Source organism: Anabrus simplex, chromosome 1 (genome assembly GCF_040414725.1).
Source record: "Anabrus simplex isolate iqAnaSimp1 chromosome 1, ASM4041472v1, whole genome shotgun sequence".
Taxonomy (NCBI): domain Eukaryota; kingdom Metazoa; phylum Arthropoda; class Insecta; order Orthoptera; family Tettigoniidae; genus Anabrus; species Anabrus simplex.
The window spans coordinates 1,557,970,694-1,557,994,440 of record NC_090265.1 but is presented as its reverse complement, the minus strand read 5'-3'; the positions used below and the strand labels follow the sequence as shown (position 1 = coordinate 1,557,994,440).

General features: G+C 41.5%; 2 protein-coding genes across 2 annotated transcripts in view; one reads left to right on the top strand and one right to left on the bottom strand.

Moving 5' to 3' along the window:
• Positions 1–23,747, top strand: part of LOC136862274 (nose resistant to fluoxetine protein 6) — a 415,203-nt gene that overhangs the window by 276,762 nt on the left and 114,694 nt on the right. The gene's annotated exons all lie outside the window — the stretch shown is intronic.
• On the bottom strand, positions 782–15,249 carry LOC137497043 (sarcotoxin-2A-like). Its single transcript, XM_068225577.1, has 3 exons — positions 15,215–15,249; positions 2,834–2,975; positions 782–1,805 (listed from the first exon to the last, which is right to left on the bottom strand). The coding sequence occupies exons 2-3, from the start codon at positions 2,957–2,959 to the stop codon at positions 1,368–1,370; spliced, it is 564 nt and encodes a 187-aa protein (XP_068081678.1). The 5' UTR covers positions 2,960–2,975; positions 15,215–15,249; the 3' UTR covers positions 782–1,367.

The following is a 23,747-nucleotide window of genomic DNA, read 5'->3' as shown; positions in this document are numbered from 1 at the left end:
ATGAAAATCGGGCTAGTTGGCCGTGCGGTTAGGAGCGCGCAGCTGTGAGCTTGCACGCGGGAGATAGTGGGTTCGAATCCCACTGTCGGCAGCCCTGAAGATGTTTTTCCGTGGCTTCCCATTTTCACACCAGGTAAATGCTGGGGCTGTACCTTAATTAAGGCCACGGCCGTTTCCTTCCAAGTTCTAGGCCTTTCCTATCCCATCGTCGCCATAAGACCTATCTGTGTCGGTGCGACATAAAGCAAGTAGCAAAAAAAATATGAAAGGGTTAAAAGGACTACGAGGTCAAAACTACAGTACATTTTTACCTATATATATGGAATAAAAATAAATATTGTAAAATGTTTCAATACCGAATTAATAGAAGGTTTTAAGTGCTCTATTATATCATTATTTTAAAGAGGTGGTTGAAAATTACTGGGAAGATGAATGGAAAGTTTCTACTAATCTTCCTCATCGGGTGCAGTCTACAAATTTGTTTTATTGTTGAAGGTTCGGAGGTACATAGCTACATTGTTATTTTGAGTTACTGCAGTCATAACAATTTTTCTAAAGCTCTACTTCCCTTTCCTTCAGGCCATCCAATGAATGGACGAAATATTACTGTGGACGAATTTGAAATGGACTAAGATTTGTAGACCAAATGTCAGTGACTGTGTATGTAGTGGGCGAAACATCCTGGTTGTAGTGAAATTTAGTAAATGATGATGAAGAATATATATAAATTAACGTATTACTAATAACCAGGAGCTGTAAGCTGTTATATCCTAATGTTCACGCGTACGACTCAACAGACTAGCACGCATTTATGAACATATTCTTGAAGAAATTGATGATAAGAACTCTACTTAGAGAGTAAACTATAATTAACTAATTATTAGTTAGAATTCTAGTTGATAAAATGGGCTTGTGGATAGACGTGATCTATTTTATGTTCGACTGGTTGTTATCGACCCAATCCAGTTGCTTCAAAAACATATTCTGATTGACCGAACATCCTAGTCGAAGGTAACTCACTAATCCTAACTTCAGTCTTCACGTATTATTTTAACTCGCTGCGTTATTTTCCCCTGCCCTTTTAAGTTCCTGTTACGACTTCTTGCTTTCAACATCAAATTTCACAGAATGTCCTCCACATAATCTCGACCTTATTTGTGTGTCTAGATCAGTATTTCGTCCAGAGCGTTATTGTACTGCTCTGTTCCGTTGTATCTCTTCTGTATTCCCCCTATGATTGTATACATTTCATTCACTGCTACATGAGTGATGAATGTTCAAAGTAAGTTCAGCTTCTTCATAGGACATTATATTTGGATCTATGGGTAGCACTCCTACGTTTCAGTCAATACAGTTTGACGTGGGAGCTAGAAGCGACGGGAGAAGTTGATGAACCCGCCGTAGTTGGGCTTCCCTCTGGCTGGTCCACCAACCACTTTAGACCACGAGCCCTGAGCATCCAGACTGCTCAGACCATCTCTGCTTCTCCACAAGTTGCGGTCCGCTCCCACTCCTACGCTAGTACCGAAGTCCTTCTGTCGGTCCACGGATCCAAAAACTGATCCTTTGTCGTCAGAGTAAATGAGAGAACCGCCGTGGCTGGAGCTTCCTCTCTGTGGTCCGTCGACAACTTGAGTCCAGCGACCTTTGGCGTCCAGTCGACCTCCGTTATCGTTCTTCCACAAGTTGCGGTCAGCGTCTGCAGTGATCACAGTTCCTACTCCCTTCACTCGATCAACGTCGACACCCACAGATCCCTTGTCATCGCCAGGCTGTGGTGAGCGGCGCTGTCTGGACAGAGGTTCCTGGAACAAGACAATTAACAATATGTTATTATTCATCTCAAAGGCTTGGTGACAAAAGTAGTACTTCATCTTGAAGCAAGTCAGTAGAACTTATTGGCAAAGGCAAGTTTTTGGTGATATATTGATGCTATTCATTTTCTGGTTGTATAAGGGCTGTTCAATTGAAACATAGACAAATAATTGATGGGATAGCCAAAAGGTAGCAGCACTGCATGGTTTGGTGTTTTTAGTAACAGCTCAGAACGTGGTCAGTTTGAGATATGTGTCCAAGTAAAGGAGAACGTTATTCGTGTTTAATGATTACGTCCGAACGAATAGTACGTGACATGATTCAATTATTGTGCAAAAAAGGTTCTTTGGTGGGGAAAACTGGCACGGAGTGTGATTGTGCTCGAGAATAACGCGCACCCACATGTTACCAACTCAACGATGGACAGTGGGAGCAGTTTTTGCTGGGGTCTTATCGATCATCCGCCTTACTCCCAAGATCTCTCACCTTGCGACAGTCACGCCTTTGGTCTCCTGAATAAAATCTGAAGAGTAAGCGTTTCACCCCCTATCAAACTGTTCCTGATGCCGTGGAAGATTTTTTCAACCAGCGTCCTTCATTTAGAAGGGTGTAGCAAAACTTGTTTAGCATTGGAGCAGGTGCCTGGCGATGGAGATGATTATCTGTAGACTCTCTCAAACTATCATCAACATGCTGTTGTTTTGATGTACTGTAGTACATGTCCAATAGAGCAAGTGTAAGTTTCTAAACACCAGTTTCAATTGCAGAACGTTATAGCATGGCTATAACAATAATATCGCCAATAAGAGTTCTAGGCTCGAGTCACTGTCACATCAGGCAATGCATTTCAAATATGGCACACTCTTGGACTTTGAAAAATTACATAATGTTCCTTGGATTAAAATGATTGATGATGAGGATCTAAGGGGACGAGACCTCACTCATGGTCGATTGTGACAGTGAAACCTCCGTTTCTCAAATACATTGAGCAGCAGTGGTATAAATGTATTTATCTCACCTGATCGGGGGTGTCTTTCTCCTTCACTTCAACAAGGTCAGTGGTATGCGTGCTCTTTTCTCCAGACTCGACAGTCATAGCGACGACAGCACTGACGATAAAAAGTAAGACAGCGGTAACTTGCATGATGATCAATCACTCTCTGAAACAAAAGTGGAATATTCATTATTCCATCAACTGTAATTATTAACATAGAGTATGCTTTTTCGAAGGACCTTCCGGTCAAAAGTGATACACGGACAGCGTTACCAACAACTGTGTACTCTACCGTGGTCATAGTTTTCATAAACCAAACCATCCCCATGGCATTTAACGCCCTTGAAAGGGTTTTGGCCTGCCCAGCGACCACTGCTCAGCCCGAAGGCATGCAGATTACGAGGGGCCATGTGGTAAGCACGACGCATCCTCTTTGTCGTTATTCTGGGCTTTCGAGACCGGGGCCGGCATCTCACCGTCAGATAGCTCCTCAATTCTAATCACGTAGGCTGAGTGGATCTCGAACCAGCCCTCAGATCGAGAGAAAAATCCCTGACCTGGCTGGGAATCGAACCCGCTACCCCTACACCGCGGGGCCGGCATAGTTATCATAAACCATTGTTAAATCTAACATTAGTTATAAACACATTGCAATTAATCGAAATCGACGTTGAACCTATCAGAGCGTGTTACGTATATACAGTATATGTTGAAGAAATGTTGAGTACAGAACAAAGATGGCCAGCCGAACACCAGTGGGATCCAAACCCACCACCCCCTATTTCGCAGTGGTAGCTCTACCATTGAGCGATGGTGGCCTACGTTATATTTAATCTGTTGGAAAGGATTCAATCTTCAGGTCTGGCACTATTGCCATCACACTGTAGAGTGCGTGTAAGTCGACCGTTGTCGGAAGTTGTGGGTTCGGATTCCACTGCTGTCCGGTTGGCCACTTTTGTTCTCTTCTTAACATCTCTTCAACACGTGGGCTACTATATGTACGTAACACGATCTAATCGGCTGAAAGTCGATTTCGATGACAATGCGGTCGTGAAAATTCAATATACATTGATATTAGTTATGAATGTTAACCTTTTAGTCCTGTGTCTGCTAAGGGGTCAGGGATGAGGGGAGGTGAAATTAGATGGCATGTTTTACAGCCGAGTGCCCTTCCTGGCATCAACCTCTGTTGAGGAGTTAATGAAAATGAAATGGATGATGATGAATTTAATTGGGCAAGGACGTAGAATGAATCGGCCATAGCCTATGAATAGGAAATATCCCAGTATTTGTCTGGAAAATGGGAAATCACTGAAAACCATTCTCAGGACAGCCGACGGTCGGATTCGAACCCATTCGTCTACCGAATGCAGAGCTTGGCTCGATAGCGCTGCCACTCCGCTCGGTATTGCAATTAGTTAGGTAATAACCCCTCGGTAGCTGGTCCTTGGGATATAGAGTTCGCTATGGTCGTAATATTGAAAGCTACATTCTGACAATTATTAGAGGGAGGTCCGTTTACTGCTTACCTGGGTGGGAAGAAGGGAGTATGGGTATGGTTGCCATGGAAACGTGGGCGTGCCAACTGGGGTTGCCATGGAGATAAGCCTGCTAGGCGGGTCGAGTTGCTTGAAGTTGCCAAATCTCCCACTTAAAAAACTAGCTTTCGGTCCGATCGACCATTTAGCCCACTACAATTGTTTGTATGTTTCTTATTAATTATGAATTGACTTGTTGAATTTTGTATGTTTCTTATTAATTATGAATTGACTTTGGTGAAATGAACTTATACATTTAAAACGAACACAAACACCCAACCCCCGAGCCGTAGAAATTAACGAGACGAATTTAAAATCCCTGACCTCGCGGGGAATCGAACTCGGTGCCTCTTGAACCAAAGAGCAGCACGCTAACCATTTAGCCATGGAGCCGGATAAATCTCTCACTTCTGAGCGGTCTGAACGAACGAACAAGTGAGCTGCAAACGAGAGGAAGAAGGGAATGCAGGAATGTGGCAACACCGTGTAATGGCACCTACAATGCTCCTCCCTCCAGCCCTTGTTGTCCCAATGCTTCTCTCACAATATGACATGTATAGTGTGTGATATCTTCGAAACAATGAGCCGACGCAATCAGCTGTCTCGATGCATCGACACAACAGCGCTTCACTGTTTCGAAGCAGTGAGATTGCTTCGTGTGTAGTGTCGCGTGGACAGAAACTCCAGTCGTTCCGTACATGTCAGCTAAATCGATGTGTCGAAACAGCAACGCTTTGAAACAATAGCCTCAATAGAAACACCCTGCGTGACATTGCTCTGAAGATGAGCCGACACTCGATAATCGAAGATTCATATTCCGAACCGCGAGTCAAGTTACTAAAAGAACAATATACTCCACACTGCAAGGTCTTTCTTTTACACAGGAAAAGGACATTGTTGTTCTCAAAGCAGGGCCATACTGTAACAGAAAAACGCTCCCATTTGTCAAGTGCAAAAGTTTCGAAAAGTAATCTTTTTAACTTCAATGTGAATTAAATTTTTAAACTAGATTAATGAAATGAAATGGCGTATGGCTTTTAGTGCCGGGAGTGTCCGAGGACATGTTCGGCTCGCCAGGTGCAGGTCTTGTGATTTGACGCCCGTAGGCGACCAGCGCGTCATGATGAGGATGACATGATGATGAAGACGACACATACACCCAGCCCCGTGCCAGCGAAATTAACCAATTATGGTTAAAATTCCCGACCCTGCCGAGAATCGAACCCGGGACCCCTGTGACCAAAGGACAGCACGCTAAACACTTAGCCATGGAGCCGGACAACTAGATTAATGCAAGTCTGTTACTGTGCATATAATACCAAGCCTGGACTATTTTTACATTTAATTACTGATTTTGTAATCATTCAAATTAGTTCATTTAAACTGTTAACTATCTTACCACCGGGCGAGTTGGCCGTGCGGTTAGGAGCGCAGCTGTGAGCTCGCATCTGGGAGATAGCGAGTTCGAACCCCACTGTCGGCAGCCCTGAAAATGGTTTTCCGTAGTTTCCCATTTTCACACCAGGCAGGCTGTACCTTAATTAAGGCCACGGCCGCTTCCTTCCCATTCCTAGGCCTTTCCTGTCCCAACGTCGCCATAAGACCTATCTGTGTCGGTGCGACTAAAACAAATAGAAAAAATCTTACCATGTTTCCCTTACTAGTTTAGCTTGTTTGTCAATGTACGTATAATTCTGATTTCGTATTCTTCTTATATTGCATTACCGGTACTCATTTTATAATTAAAGTTACCGGGCGAGTTGGCCGTGCGCGTAGAGGCGCGCGGCTGTGAGCTTGCATACGGGAGATAGTAGGTTCGAATCCCACTATCGGCAGCCCTGAAAATGGTTTTCCGTGGTTTCCCATTTTCACACCAGGCAAATGCACCTTAATTAAGGCCACGGCCGCTTCCTTCCAACTCCTAGGCCTTTCCTATCCCATCGTCGCCATAAGACCTATCTGTGTCGGCGCGACGTAAAAGCCCCTAGCAAAAAAATAATTAAAGTTAGTACATTCACTTAGACTAATATTTTAATATGCTTTTGTAACTGGATTAGGTTAAGTTTGTTACTGTACACAGAATAACTATTTTGAACTATTCTTAAATGTTATTAATCATTTTATAATTTTTCAAATTAGTTAAGTACTGTTTTAGCGTGCTTTTAACTGTAAAACTGTTGGCAGCCCAGAAAATGGTTTTCCTTGGTTTTCCATTTTCAAACAAGGCAAATGCTGGGGCTGTACTTTAATTAGGGCCAGGACCGTTTCCTTCCCACTCCTAGGCCTTTCCTATTCCATCGTCACCATAAGACCTACAGTATCTGTGTCGATATGCCGTAAAACAAATATTAAAACAAAACTGTCAAACTGATCACATTTTAGTATAATTCTAAGCGCTTAGTGAAGAAGCAAACTCATAATATTACTATATACTAGTAGTCTACTATTATGCTGTAAATGATCTTTATCACATTGAATTTGGAAATGTACTAATTAAATATTTCATGAACCTCATAATTTATCGGTATCAGAACGTCGAACAGTTTATTCAGTAAACTGAATTTAGCTATTTGGCGTGGTTCATGTTTCACCACTATTAATTATGTTTCACTGCTTCTCTTGTAGTCCGAGACGGAAGTGGGCCGTTTATCAACACACTGCTTCTCCACTCATCGCGAAACACTATCGAGGTACTGAGTATAGTAACACTGCTATTCTTGCAGTCCGAGACAGAAGTGCGCCGTGTGTCGCTCGATACACTGCTTCGAAGCAATTCGCTGTGCCGTATCGAATGTTTTGAAACAGTTAGCAGTGTCACTTCGTCCATCTCTATTGGGATAAGTGAAAGTTCCTCTAAAAAGGAGTCGGTGAAGTCAGATACTAAAATATTACAATTTTTCAATGTTTATATTTTTTCATTGTTATACACTACCAACCACCACAGAAACACGCAATAGTGATTACATCCCTCCATATAGGGTTGGCGTCAGGAAGGGCACCCGGCCGTAAAACAGGGCCAAATCCACATGTGCGACACAGGCACCCGTGACCACACGGGTGTGGGAGAAGCGGTAGAAGAAAAAAAAAGAAGATTGTTTCAATGTTATAAAGAAACTTGTTTTACAAATGACGTTTAGATGAAAAGTCTATGTTTTTCTTTTTCTAATTTCACTAGCCTCCAACTGTAAGTATTTCAGCGCGTGAAAGCACCGATCAATGACGACATTCTTTCCAGGTTAGGTGGGTTACCAATCTACGTGTAGTAGGCTGCGTGCTTCGGGGCACGTGCTGTGAACTTGCATTTAGGAGGTGGTTGTTTCGAACCCCATTGTCGACACCAGGCAAATGCCGGAGCTGTACCTTAATTAAGGCCACGATGGCTTCTTTCCCACTCCTAGACTTGTCCTATCCCATTGCCTACCTATCTATTTATCTATCTACCAAAATATCACTAGGTTAGATAATTTTGTTCATGCTACAATGCTTTTAATATTGTGAACATATTATTATTATTATTATTATTATTATTATTATTATTATTATTATTATTATTATTATTATTATTATTATTTGCATAATTTGAAAGTAGTTGTTATGAGCATTAGTGGCGATTAGGGGGGGGGGGTGAAGGTTTTATTCTGTAGTACTATTATTATCGCACTCAATTTGCTAGACTCAACTTTTACGTCACTGTAGAAATTCGCTCAGACAGCATTAAAAACAACTACCATTTTGTAGCTTTTTTTTCAATTTTTATGTCCCCCCCCCTGCTTTATCCCTTAAACACGTGGTGCATTTTTTGTTGTCTATACATTTTTGTGCCCCACTTCTAACTCCCAGTCGCCGCTACTGTGGTTAAGTGTAGGAAAGGGATAAATAAAAATATTTTATCTTATCTTATGTTTTTCCCATCTCAAGGTCATTAACGTTATGACCACTTCCTTCCTTACACTGGCCTCAGTTAACAACAAATATAGATAACCCGGCGTCACACGTCATCAAATAAACCTTCATTGCACTGAGATCAGTACGTGGACTGCGAGAGAAGCAGTGAAACATGAACCACGCCAAATAGCTAAGTTCAGTATATAGTAATATTATAATCTATCTATATCTATATATATAAAATTGGATGTTGGTATATTTGTAACTAATAGACTCAAAAACTACTGGACCGATTTCGCTGAAATTTTCACAGTTTGTTCTTATTACATCTGAGAGTTATTATGAAGTGGTTTGAACGAAATCGGATAGGTAGTTTTATTATTATGAGTAATTCCATGTAATTTTATTAAATTGCAAAGCCGCACCAAGATTGAATCGACTTGATGGACAAATTGTTGCTAGGCTACAGCAGCTTACGCTATATCCTGATAGTCCGTTTAGAAATGCTCAGGATATTTTATTAATTGTCGGGGTCGCTGAGATGAATAGTGAGACTCCGGATATTTTATAAGTCCAAGTTCATCCCCTTTGGGGTGGGGAGCGAGAGGGGATTGAGATATAAAATTAATCGAAAATATTGTCGAATCCATAGTTTTCGAGGTCGCTGAGATGAATAGTAACACTCCCGATTTTTTTAAACTCGAAGTTTAGCCCCCTTCACGGTGGGGGAGGGGGGAGTGAGATATAATAATAATCGAATATACAGCCGAATCCATAGTTCTCCGGGTTGCTGAGATGAATAGTAACACTGCGGATTTTTAAAGTCCAACTTAAGCCCCCTTTAGCATAGGGGGTGAGAAAGGGTGAAAAAATAAATAGTCAAAAATGACCGAGATAATGGACGTGTGTATTTTCCAGTATGACTTTCAAGTATGACTTACTACCTGGAAAACGTACCGTGGGAGTAAGATACCCCTAGAACCACTAGAGAAGCGGGTGAAATATAATCCATATTAATAAATGGAAGATAGTTTGGCGCGATCTATATATACTGTACTATATATATACATTAAGGCATAAAAATTAAAACAGACGTGAATTAGTGAGACCATTCTACGTATCCTGGAAACTTAAAACTTAGTACCAGACAAACTGATGACTTCAGGATCCGTAGAAAAATCTAAAATTTTCAAAATTCTCTGAGGGGGACACGCTGGAAGTTTCAAATCTGCATAAGAACACAGTCGGTGATATTTATCCAGAACGATAACCTATAGGTTTCATGGGCTAAAAAGTTTCCTGAAAGTCCTAATTTTAACCCTCTTCCCCCATATCAAGATGAAGGTGAACATGCATATACTTCCGTATGTCGATCTACATTTATTCATTTAAGGCGATTTGTAGCGATCTAGAAGGGGTGTGTCTGACATTAATTCTTACAAATAAATAGTGACTGTCAGCAGGAGGGCGTCTGCTGTTGTAATCAGTACTCCCTACATAGACTTTAACTGACTATAGGAATGGGGTCCTCCTCCAACGCCTGTGTCCATTGCAATGAATAATTCCCTTCTCGATTTGACTAGCAGAAGGCAAGGGAGCGTACATTTTTTTCAAAACTCTTTTACCTGATTCTCTTTATCATTAGGTATCGGTGCCCCCTTGCAAGGGTACCCCCGATTATAAACAAATTTACCAATCAAAATGTGGCTGACGTTACGCATAGTGAATTGCGGTAGACAAGTGGACCTGACGTTATCATCACAACTCCGCAACTCGCTCTTCACATTGGAAACAACGTTTGAGGACCTTCTTATGCTTTTTCTCGGATAACGCCAAGAGACATGCAATTTAAAAATTCTTATTCGCTTCATGTACAGTAATTTACTTCGATATCCGTATACACTGTATAATACCTTAGCGAAGCACGGGTACATTTGCTAGTATTATTATAAAAGTCTCGGGGTCTTTTATATGAAGCAACAAAAACAGTGAAACCCGTTGCACAAGTCTATATATTGGATTTGTTTTATCATTACTTATTTAATGTTGGAAGTATTGTGTAAATAGTCCAAATAAATACAAAATAATACTTCTACCTGTTAGACATGAAGTAGGCTTGCAAGGAAGTTATAAACTGTGGAAAATCTAAGTATCTCTAATTCGTTGGCTATCTCCACTGTACGTGTGATGTTATTTATATAAAATTGCGCGTAAATTTTAAAAATAAAATTGGTTAACGTAACCAACTGAAAGATGTTGATGGATTCATTGTTTTATGCATCCGTCTATCAGAGAAAAAATGTAGCTTCCAATTAGGTCTCAGTCTTATTTCTGACTGTGACAGTACGGTAGTTGCTGTGGTATGGGCGGTTGTCATAATAATGACTAAGCTGAAGATGTTTAGACACAAAAAATCCTGTTTTAGGCAGTCTAAACAGACATTAAAATGTTAAAAAGGTCACTATCAACATTTTGTTCGTAGGCCCCCTAATTGCATTAACTACTTAACAAAGAACTTCTGTGGCTCAGGCGGCAGCGCGCCGGCGTCTCACTGCTGGGTTCCGTGGTTCAAATCCCGGTCACTCCATGTGAGATTTGTGCTGTACAAAGCATAGGTGGAACAGGTTTTCCTCCGGATACTCCGGTTTTCCCTGTCATCTTTTACACTAGCAATGCTCTCCAATATAATTTCATTCCATCTGTCATTCATTAATCATTGCCCCAGAGGAGTGCGACAGGCTTCGGCAGCCGGCACGGTTTCTATCCTCACCGCTAGATGGGGACTTCATTCATTCCATTCCTGACCCGGTCGAATGACTGGAAACAGCTTGTGGATTTTCAATTACTTAACAACTTAAAATGTAAATGATCTCGTAAAAAGGACTTTTTACTGTTTTTGAAAGTATCACTTTGGTACTCATCTATATTGTTGAAGATAGAATGAAGCTGTTCTAGTGTGCTGAAATTCTTCTTCTTCTTCTTCTTCTTATTCTTCTACTACTACTTTCCCCCTATTCCTTGGAATCGTCAAGGTTATGCATTTGACCCAGTTTTACGACAGGATGCCCTTCCAGACGTCAAGCCTGTGTAATCACTATTGCGTGCTTCTGTGGTGGTTAGTAGTGTGATATGCTATGTGCAGATGAACATGCGTATTGAGCCGAACACAAAGAACCACTTCCAGAGCCATAGGAACTGATGATACACACTTAAAATCACCGAACCGGCCGGGAATCGAATATGGAACCATTCAGTCAAGGAGCCGGAATACTATCTATTGAAATAATGTAGTCTCCAAATACATTACAGAATTTTTTAAGCTTTCCGAAAATTTATGCCACGTGTGTCAGAATATTAACAGCTCTAATGTCACGGCTGAAGAAATTTCGCACAAGACACAATGTCTTCGTTTACATCTTCCCGACCAGGATTCCTTTGTAGAATCTTCTTGAATTTGGTCCTCAAGACTTTGCCCATATCTCCAGGAATTTCTTCCCGGCCAGTTTCTGTATTTCACACCATCTCTGCCGCCTTCACCAGTGGCCAACAGCAATAACATGATAGATTGAAATGTACCAAAATCTCGCTACTCTGTACAAAACACAACCAACTTTTAACATCGCCCAAGAAGGAAAGAAAAACCAGTGCAGAGTCACGGATTCTCTATTCATCGCAGGAAGTTGCCATGCGTGACCTCGGGTGTGCACACTAATTGGATGTAGAACACAAAGAGTAGGACAACATGATATGCTGTGGGTTCCAATGATTATAAATAGCCTGCTGCTCTATGACGACCAACGCCAAATATCGAAACAGAAAGTAATTTAAAAGAAAATACTTTTAGGTGCGTAAATACCGGTACGTAATTATTGCAAAATCTGTTTTGTTGAGTATTCAGTCCGAAGGCTGGTGTGATCCTCAATAGCTCCACCATCAGCTATCATAGACTGCCTAGGCGTCACTGAAGAGGCGTACTAGGGAAATGAGGCGTGATGTAGTTTCCCCTTGTTTTCCTCACCGAGCCTGAAGTTGCTATTGCATATCAGTCTGCCAAGCACACTGAAGTGCATGGTCCAACAGACCCTATGAGCAACATTTTCACACCATTCATAACAGGAACTGGCTGCATAAGAAATTGTATTACTAGCATCGCTCATACCTCAGTCACTTTCATATTGTCAAAACCAAGAATGAGACTGAGACAGGTCAATGAAAGTAACAAATTTATTCTAGTCCATATCAGAAGACATGGTGGACGGTAAACACTAAGCTTTTATTCGTCATAGCATGACCCAGAACGCATTTTAAACTTTATTCTGCACGTTAAGCAGTTAAGGAACAGTAATGTCTTTAAGAGCTTTACTGAAATGAAATGGTGCATAACTTTTAGTGCCGGGAGTGTCCAAGCACACGTTCGGCTCGCCAGATGCAGGTATTTTTGATTTAACGCCCGCAGGTGACATGCGCGTCGTGATGAGGATGAAATGATCATGAAGACGACAGATACACCCAGCTCCTGTGCCAGCGGAATTAACCAATTATGGTTAAAATTCCCGATCCTGCCAGGAATCGAGCCCGGGACTCCAGTGACCAAAGGCCAGCACGATAACCATTTAGCCATGAAGCCGGACAGAGCTTTACTGATGCGTCTGGATGCTTGTGCTGCAAAAGCACTTTCTGGTTCAGTGAGGAAATTAATGGCAAACTATCTCACTCCATATCTAGCCTTTAAACAAAAAGCAAAGCAATCTCCGTACAGGCCATGAAGGCCCTTGGAGGGGTGGAAAGTAAAGGCTTCTACTATCCGTAATCTCGGCACTTGATGGAGTAGAGTGGTTAGCTCTACGCCTGGCCGCCTTTGCCCCCAGGAATTAACCTGGTACTCATTTTTTGTGTAGGCTGAGTGAACCTCAAGGCCATGTGCACCTCCGGAAGTGGAAATCTCGTTTCTTAAATTTTACGACTTCCTGACGGGGATTCGAACCCAGTCCTTCCAGGCGAACCGAGCACGCCTTTACCGCCTCGGCCAGGCAGCCCCCTTATCTTGCCCTTACTTTTTTTTTTTTTTTTGTGGTTTCCATACAAGCACATAACCTTTGGTGATGTTATGTGAAGATACGACCAGCCTTCGGGCTGAGACGTTGAAGCACTGGACTTCTGAGCCCTATGTTGGTGGGTTCGATCCCGGCTCAGTCCACTGGTATTAGAAGGTATTTAAATACGGTACGCCAAACTCGTGTCGGTAGATTATTGTTGCGTAAATGTACTCCACTTGCGGGACAAAATTCTGGCACCTCAGTGTCTCCAGAAATCATAAAAGTAGTTAGTAGGATGTGAAACTAACAACATTATTTTTATTCTGAAATGTCTGATGCAATCGTTTTCAGACGTTTTAATGAAGTAAAGTATCAATTCATCTGTTAAAGAACTGTATAATTATAGTGTGCCGGCCCCGTGGTGTAGGGGTAGCGTGCCTGCCTCTTACCCGGATACCCCGGGTTCGATTCCCGGCCAGGTCAGGGACTTTTACCTGGACCTGAGGGCTGGTTCGAGGTCCACTCAGCCTACTTGATTAGAATTGAAGAGCTATCTGACGGTGAGATAACGGCCCCGCTCTAGAAAGCCAAGAATAACGGCCGAGAGGATTCGCCGTGCTGACCACACGACACCTCGTAATCTGCAGGCCTTCGGGCTGAGCAGCGGTCGCTTGGTAGGCCAAGGCCCTTCAAGCGCTCTAGTCCCATGGGGTTTGGTTCTGGGTTATAATTATAGTGTATTCGCCCCCTAAGAGGATGCTAACTGATTGAGAAAAATCCGATTACGTAAAGTTAAGTTGTGTGTCACTCTCGTAACTGAAGGACTTTTAAAATGTTACGTAATTACAGTAATAATTTCTAGCCGAGTGCAGCCCTTGTAAGGCACACCCTTCGATGAGGGTGGGCGGCATCTGCCATGTGTAGGTAACTGCGTGTTATTGTGGTGGAGGATAGTGTTATGTGTGGTGTGTGAGTTGCAAGGATGTTGCGGACAGCACAAATACCCAGCCCCCGGGCCGTTTGAATTAACCAATGAAGGTTAAAATCCCCGACCCGACCGGGAATCGAACCCTGGACCCTCTGAACCGAAGGTCAATACGCTGACCATTCAGCCAACGTGTCGGACATGTTATTACAGTTAAAATGAACCAACTATATTATAAAGGCAAAGAAGCTGAAAAAAATAAAGATTATGATCCACATTGCACAACTATGAGGGTGTAAATTTGTGTAAATGTATGCTAACTTTTAAATAATATTTCTGTAATTCGGGATCCTTTTCCAGCAAGAAAAAATATAAAACTCATATTCTTTAAAAAATACCTCGCACGGATATGTGTTTCTATGTTGAGAAGGCCTACTCAGCCAGAAGGCTGATTGGATCTACACCAGCTTCACCATCAGCTATCATAGATGGCTTGGGCTTCAATGAAGAGGCGTACTGGACAAATAACGAGTGGGGTAGTTTCCCGTTGCTTTCCACACCGAGCCAGAAGCTGCTATTACATATCAGTCTGCCAAGTCTACTGAAATGCACGCACCAGCATGAACGACATTTTCACACCATTCATAACAGGAATTGGTTGCATAAGGAATGGCATTACCAGCATCGCTTATACCCCAGTCACTCTCATACTGTCAAAGCCAAGAATGAGACTGAGAGTGAGATAGGTCAATGAAAGTATCGCATTTGTTCCAGCCCGATCAGGAGACGCAACACACTGTAAACTCTCCTAGAACCTATATGTCGCAGTTTAGAAGTGCGTACGATCCACCCTCGTTGTGTGCTTAAAACCATTGTATAATGTTTTAAAAATTAAAACATTAATGGACTGTATATTGTGACAGTACGTGACCCTATGACGTTACGAGCCAGTTGCCGAATGTCCCTTCAACTCCGTTACTATAGATCTTACCAGAGAAATGATACATTGAAGATGCCATACCTGTAGTGTGGTGAGAGGTTTCTCCTGTGTGCTGTGCGACAGTTTGTGAGTTGATATCTTGGACGAGCCAGTTGCCGAATGTCCCTTCAACTCCGTTACTATAGATCTTACCAGAGAAATGATACATTGAAGATGCCATACCTGTTGTGTGGTGAGAGGTTTCTCCTGTGTGCTGTGCGACAGTTTGTGAGTTGATATCTTGGACGAGAAGCTTACAGCTTTTATAGCAGAGTGTCAGGTCAATGCTGGGGTGTCCCTTCATAGGCAGGAGCGTTAGCCTCGGCTCGCCACGGGGAAGAACAGCTGGGAACAACTGAAGAAACAAATCACTTAAGAATTTGAAACTGAGCTCCTAGTTGAATAGCCACCCAGTAATTGCTTAAGGAAATGTTCTAACAAAAAAAATCAAGGAATCTTTCACGCTTAAACGCTTGATTTATAATAATAATAATAATAATAATAATAATAATAATAATAATAATAATAATAATAATAATAATAATAATAATAATAATAATAATAATAATATGCCTTTAATTCCTAAAGATTTTAAGAAATGCCGGAGGTTTACGCAAATACGGGTTCTTTAATGGTCCAGTAAATATATCTACAATGTCTTCCACTTCTGAGAACTCTTTAGTTGTATGTCAACCGGCTACGCTGAAATTCGAACCCACAATTTTGACCATAGAAAACGAGTGCATTAACTATCTACGATACGCGGTCGATTTGCTTTAATACATCATAATATACTACAAAATTACCATAGCTAATTCACATTTTTTCTAAATTGATTGTGAATTAGTGGCAAAACATTCGTACGAACACACAATGTCAAGTTGCGAATTGCATCCACTCAATAAAATTAACCCTACACTGCATGAATTTATTTACACCCACGACTCTGCCGTGCAAAAATTATTACAGGGAGATTAGATATGTAACAACACATTGACAACAGATTTTGGATGCATTTTATAATTCTGGTGAGCAAAAAGGGAAAAATTCAGAAGTGTGCAAAAATGCTACATCATGCATTGAAGGCTACGTATGTACAAATGTTACTTCTGTACAATATGTGAGAATAAGTGTTGTGCATTACTCGTAAGAACGTGGAAAAAACTGAATTTTAGACACTTAAAAGAGATTTAACAATGATGGAATTGGAAAATAATAGCTTGCTCAAATGGATAGGTCATGTCCATAGTTCAACTGATGTGATAGCCTTTGAAACAATCTGCATTATTTTTCAAGCACAGTGCTGCTCAGTCATGACCATCCATCCATATTTCACATCACAGCCTGCACGGTTGATGGGTAACATTGTCTCGCCGTCTATCCGTGCTTCACATCACAGCCTGCACGGTTACTAGGTAACATTGTCTGGCCATCCTTCCATACCTTACACCACAGCCTGTACTAGTTTTTAGAATTACACTTCTGTAAAGCCAACTTCCGTAATGCATATTTTCACATGATCCATAGCAACAAGATAAATATGTCAAAAGAAATTACGAATATATTTGCTAAAGGTAAACAACTCCATCTTGAGAAAACACAATACATATTACAATACAATGTATTATTATTATTATTATTATTATTATTATTATTATTATTATTATTATTATTATTATTATTATTGTCTGGACTTAGTCTTGCAGCATTAATGAAACAATCATCAATAGAACACTATCAAGAAGTACTTCAAATCATGGCTGCTTATAACCATACTGGCATCGGAAAATAAATGCCTTAGCTGCATGATGTAGCAAAAACGCCACATTCATATTTCATGGATTTTTAGTAACAAATATCGTAAATTGAACATTATTAGACATTTTTGCTAAAAGATAAATGTATTTAATATAGGGCAGTATTTTTTGTTAAACATCAATCAACAACGAATCACTTAGAATTATATTTTAACGCTACTCATACATGATTGTACGGCCGCCATGACATCTGTCCGACTGCCTCGGGTAAAGATAACATTGCACATAGATGGAAAAACGTATTGCCCCTAGCTCCCTATAGCATCATTTTTGGAAATGCGGATGTCAAAAGTATTATGCACATAGTTGGGTTTGCCATCTTTTAGCATGTTACTGAACCACAAGAAGAAGAATGGTACGTAGCGAAAACGCTGCACTATGCACTCACACAGGTTTTTGGTGATGATGGAGCAAGTAACGACTAGGTCTCCGAAGGAAGCGGCCATGGCCTTGATGAAAGTAATGAAAATTAGAAAATGGGAGATTACAGAATAAGAAATAGGTTTCAGCAAGAAACGATGTACTACGAAAGCGAATCGTCAGCTAATCAGAACCTCACTGTTTCTGTCATCCAGCTGCTAAATACATAAATTCGGCGTGGTGTAAATTAAGCTGCGATAATCAGTTTGAATAACTAGGTATTTGCATCGACACCTTTGAACAAATCTCCTTTATTACCTTTCTCATACATTTTCTCCAAGTGTACGGAGTGAAATGCGATATCAGAGCTCTTAAACAATGCGAAACTTTCCCTGCATAGATATAGTCTCTCTTCATATCTAGGAAGAATTTTCTTTCTTCCCAAGCTTTCAGCTTAAATATGACGTCATAACGTACAATAATATAACAACGATAATTTGATCCTGTAGTTAATGTTCCAGAAACGTTATGGTACTAAATAAAACCCCATTTCACATCACACAGTGAACAAAATTTGGGAAGTTTATGTTTGTTTTAAGTAGAGCCTCCGGAGCTCAGGCGGAAGCGCGCCTGCCTCTCACCGCTCGGTTCCGTGGTCCAAATCCCGGTCACTCCATGTGAGATTTGTACTGGACAAAGCGGAGGCGAGACAACTTTTTCTCCGGGTACTCCGGTTTTCCCTGTCATATTTCATTCCAGTTACACTCTCCAATATCATTTCATTTCATTTGTCAGTCATTAATCATTGCCCCAGAGGAATGCGACAGGCTTCGGCAGTCGACACAATTTCTATCCTCGCCGCTAGATGGGAGCTTCATTCATTCCGTTCCTGACCCAGTCAAATGACTGGAAACAGGCTGTGGATTTTCAATTTCATTTTCATGTTTGTTTTACGTATTTTGTTATGATAAAGTTGGCAGTATCATGTATAGATATAGTATCGTGGCGTCTTCTGCTTTCTTAATGAACTACTGCAACCGTTAAGTGTGTTGTTATTGTATTTAATTTAAGTTAAGAATGCAGTGAATCGGATAACATCCGTTGAATCAGTATTATCTGCGCACTTTTTAGCGATAGATTTATACCCTAGTGCTGAATCGGTCGACTTTGGTTATCTTCGAGATTCGTATTGGTAACCTTTGAAACACAAACTAAGAATCGCTTATGATCGCTGTGCGACATCTGGCGTACACTTTAAGTACTCGTACTGTTGTTGTTTACACAGCAAAGCCGAACTATAGAATTCATGCTAGGAACACGTTTCGCATCGAGAAATGTTATATAGTATTATATATTGTGTGTGTGTGACACAGTTGTTGGCGTAAGATAATAAAGGTTTAGAAAATTCATATCGATCGATCATATTATCGATTCAATTCAGATTTCATTTCCATTCAGTTGGCAGTATTATCCTCCAATATGTGTCTGAGTGCAATAACATGAATACCAGCCAGTATCCCAGGCAGTACAGATAGGATAGTTTATAGTACAAAAAGTAGGGAAGAATGGGTCTTAAAAGAAAGGAAATAACAGAGGAATAAAGAAGCTATATTGTACAAAGAAATTTAAATTATTTTAAAGCCAATCACAACAGTGAGAAGCATTATTTCTTTCTTTCTTTCTTGATCTGCTTACCCTTCAGGGTTGGCTTTTCCCTCGGACTCAACGAGGAATCCCACCTCTAAGGGCAGTGTCCTGGAGCTTCAGACATTGGGTCGGGGGATTCAACTGGTGAGGATGACCAGTACCTCGCCCAGGCGGCCTCGCCTGCTATGCTGAACAGGGGCCTTGCGGGGGAATGGGAAGATTGGAAGGGATAGACAAGGAAGAGGGAAGGAAGCTGCCGTGGCCTTAAGCTAGGTACCATCCCGGCATTTGCCTGGAGGAGAAGTGGTAAACCACGAAAAACCACTTCCAGGACGGCTGAGGTGGGAATCGAACCCACCTCTACTCAGTTGACCTCCCGAGGCTGAGTGGACCCCGTTCCAGGCCTCGTACCACTTTTCAGATTTCGTGGCAGAGCCGGGAATCGAACCTGGATCTCCGGGGGGTGGCAGCTAATCACACTAACCACTACACCACAGAGGCGGACGAGAAGCATTGTACAGGGTTATTCACCTAAGGTGTTACACGGAAATAACGACTAAACCATTAAAGATGTCGGTATTCCGTTTTCATATTCGTAAATCATACCCAGGGGCTTGTAAAATAACGCGCTACTTATTCTCATCGGGTGATTAATAACCGAGATATTAATACTAACTCCATATTTTTAAATGAAACGGCACAAATTCGTCCAACTGGCCTAAAAGTTCGACTGTGTACAAGTTCAAGTATGTAAGTCCGAGGGAAAAACCGACCCTGGAGGGTAAACAGATAAAGAAGAAGAAGAAAAGTAGGCTATACTGGTTGATTAATGAAGAGAAGTTAATTAAATTATACCTATTTATACGATACTATATCTACTATTATTCGTCGTGATACATTTATTAAAATACTCGTTGTAATTTGAAGAAACCTGTCTTCACATCTCGTACAGAACAACTACAATAAATTTTATTCACCGTAAAACTCGGAATCCACCTCTGTGGTGTAGTGGTTAGTGTGATTAACTGTTACCCCCAGAGGCCCGGGTTCGAATTCCGGCTCTGCCACGAAATGTGAAAAGTGGTACGAGGGCTGGAACGGGGTCCACTCAGCCTCGGGAGATCAAATGAGTAGTTTGTTTACAAGTTGCTTTACGTCGCATCTATACAGATAGGTCTTATGGCGACGATGGGATAGGAGAGGGATAGGAATGGGAAAAAAGCGTCCGTGGCCTTAATTAAGGTACAGCCCCAGTATTTGCCTGGTGTGAAAATGGGAAACCACGGAAAACCATCTTCAGGGCTGCCGACAGTGGGGTTCGAACCCACCATCTCCCGAATACTGGATACTGGCCGCACTTGAACGACTGCAGCTATCGAGCTCGGTCAAATGAGTAGAGGTGGGTTCGATTCCCATCTCAGCCATCCTGGAAGTGGTTTTCCGTGGTTTCCCACTTCTCCTCCAGGCAAATGTCGGGATGGTCCCTAACTTAAGGCCACGGCCGCCTCCTTCCCTCTTCCTTGTCTATCCCTTTCAATCTCCCCCCCCCCCCACAAGGCTCCTATTCAGCATAGCAGGTGAGGCCGCCTGGGTGAGGTACTGGTCATCCTCCCCAGTTGTATCTTCCGACTCAATGTCTCACGCTCCAGGACACTGCCCTTGATGCGGTAGAGGTGGGATCCCTCGCTGAGTCCAAGGGAAAAGCCAACCCTGGAGGGTAAGCAGATTAAGAAAGAAAGAAAGTACGAAAGAAAGAAAGAAAGAAACAAAGAAAGAAAGAAAGAAAGAAAGAAAGAAAATTAAATTATACCTATTTATACGATACTACTAGCTGATGTACCCGTGCTTCGCTACGGGATTCTCAGAAAGACTGACTTGGTGGTTTTCCTAACTGAATTCAACATAGGTCATTACAAAAACGTCAGTAGGAATGTAGCGATTGAAAGCAATGTTATCATATAAAATACTCTATCAAATGAAAAACCGCACACTTTTTCACTTTCAACGAACAGTACTACGGTGCCGATCTAAGAGTCCAAAGTTCCAGAGATGGATTAACCAGGTCACAGACTGCCGTGAATACTCCTCTGTCATTAGTCCGTTAAATATGCACACTACTCATTCCAATCAGTGCCTCAGTGTAGGGATTGAATAGCTCGAATACTATGATGAACCAGTGTGTTACGTACCAGATATATCAGGAAATGTGTGAACCAGAGGAATGGCATGCTAAAGAAGAAAGTTATCTTACTCCCCAGCTACTTCCCGCTAATATACAGGCAGGCTGTTACAGTCGGTACGACCAGGCAAGTTGCCCGTGTGGTTAGGGGCGCACAGCTGTGAGCTTGCATCCGGGAGATAGTGGATTCGAACCGCACTGCCGGCAACCCTGAAGTTCGTATTCCGTGGTTTTCCATTTTCACACCAGTCACACCAAGCTGTACCTTAAAGCCAAGGCTGCTTCCTTCACACCACTATTCATTTCCTATCCCATCATCGCCATAAGACCTACCTGTGTCGGTGCGACGTCAAACAAGTTAAAAAATCCTCGGTACGCTGCAGTAATCCTATCTATCAGGGATGAGAGGAAACAGAAGACAAAAAGCACATCACAACAAACAATGGTCAATGTAAACTGAACTACTATTTCACTCAACGTGAATAATTTGAAGCCTAGATTGCAGTGGTTCATCACCCGACATTACATACCGATTTTCATTAAATTCTCTTCAGCCGTTTTCTATTGATGCGTATACATACATACCTACAGACAGACAGGCAGACAGACAGACAGACAGACAGACAGACAGACAGACAGAAATTACGGAAAAGTAAAAAATGCATTTCCTTGTTACTGTGGACATGGCAGATACAGAAATATCATTCATTTCAAATTCTGAGCAATGCACAGGCAAAACACTTATTTTTTATATAGATTACATTTCAGGCCTTCCCCTAAACTACCACTTCACTCAGTGCGAATAACATTATTGATAGCCTAGATTATAGCGACCTATTTCCCGACTTTGCATACCAATTTTCGTGAAGACACGACCACTAATAACATAAATATTTGAGAATTAAATTTCAGGCCTTCCCCTAAATTACCATTTCACTCAGCGTGATTAAAATAATTTATAGCCTAGATTGTAGCGGTTCATCACCCGACTTTACATTCCGATTTTCATTAAATTCTCTTCAGCCGTTTTCTCGTGATGCGTGTACAGACAGACAGACAGACAGACAGACAGACAGACAGACAGACAGACAGAAATTACGGAAAAGTAAAAAATGCATTTTCTTGTTACTGTGGACATGACCGATACAGAAATACCATTCTTTTCAAATTCTGAGCAATGTACAGACAAAACTCTTATTTTATATATATAGATATCTACTATTCTTTGTTGAGATACATTTAAAATTTACCTCATTCTAATTTGAAAAACCTGTATACTCATCTCGTACAGAACAACTACAATACATTTTATTCTCCGTATAACTCGGAGTGATGGACGACCAGTATAATAGGAAGAAAGTGCTGTGTATACCGGAACAATGAATTGAGTAACGTGAGAGAAATACTTACACTACAGTAAAAGAAGCCACAACCAACTTTTTGATTTTTGACTTCAGTACTTCGCGTGTATTTGGCCGGATGCCATCCCTGACGCCAACCCTACGTGGAGGGATGTAATACCATTACGTTTTTCTGTGGTGATGTGGTGTGTGTAAATGAAGAGGTGTGTACTGAGACTACCACAAGTAACTAGTCCCGAATCAGAGACATTAACCGGACGCAGCTAAAATCCCCGACCCGGCCGGGAATCGACCTCAGGACCCTCTGAACGGAAGGCCGTAACGGTGACAATTTAGCCAAGAAGCCGCACACTAGAGTACAATCGCATAAGTAAAAAAATAGTACATCGAAAAAATTAACATTTGACTAGTACGGGGGATGTAATTCAAGCTTTGGAAAAGTTTCTATGACACTAGTAATCTCAAGACACCTCCTCCACAATTCTCACTGCGTACAAGATATTTTCTTTCAACAATATATATTGAATATCTTTAAGAATCCGAGAGGACATTCAGAATATTTAAATTAGAACACTTGTATGCTACGTCAAAAACGTTGTATTTCAGTCTCCCCACTTCACAAAATAATATGTTCGACTCGTTGGCTGAATGGTGAGCGTACTGGCCGTCGGTTCAGAGGGTCCCGGGTTCGATTCTCGGCGGGTCGGGGATTTTTAACCTTCGTCGGTTAATTGCAGTGGCCCGGGGGCTGGGTGTTTGTGCTGTCCCCAACATCCCTGCAACTCATAGACTACACAGAACACTATCTTCCACCGCAATAACATGCAGTTACGTGGCAGATGCCGCCCACCTTCATCGGAGGGTCTGCCTTAGAAGGGCTGCACTCGGCTAGAAATATTATTACAAAATCATATAAGTTTGCTCCTATTGCTTATATCAGCCTTTTTAAAAGTTATAAATGAAGAGAAAATCAATTTTCAATTACTTTTTTAATGCTGTAGTCTGTAAGAGTGAGATAGTTAATTCCCTCAAAGTTTAGAATAATAAGAACTATGAATCCTTAAAGACTGGAAGGTAGAGGTTTATCCATGGCTAAGATAAATAAGAGTTGTTCTCTGAAATCACCCAGGGAAATCACTTTTCGTATAATCTATTCCTTCATATTTGTCTTACTATGGAACCGCTACAATAAAGATAATTCCCCACACTTG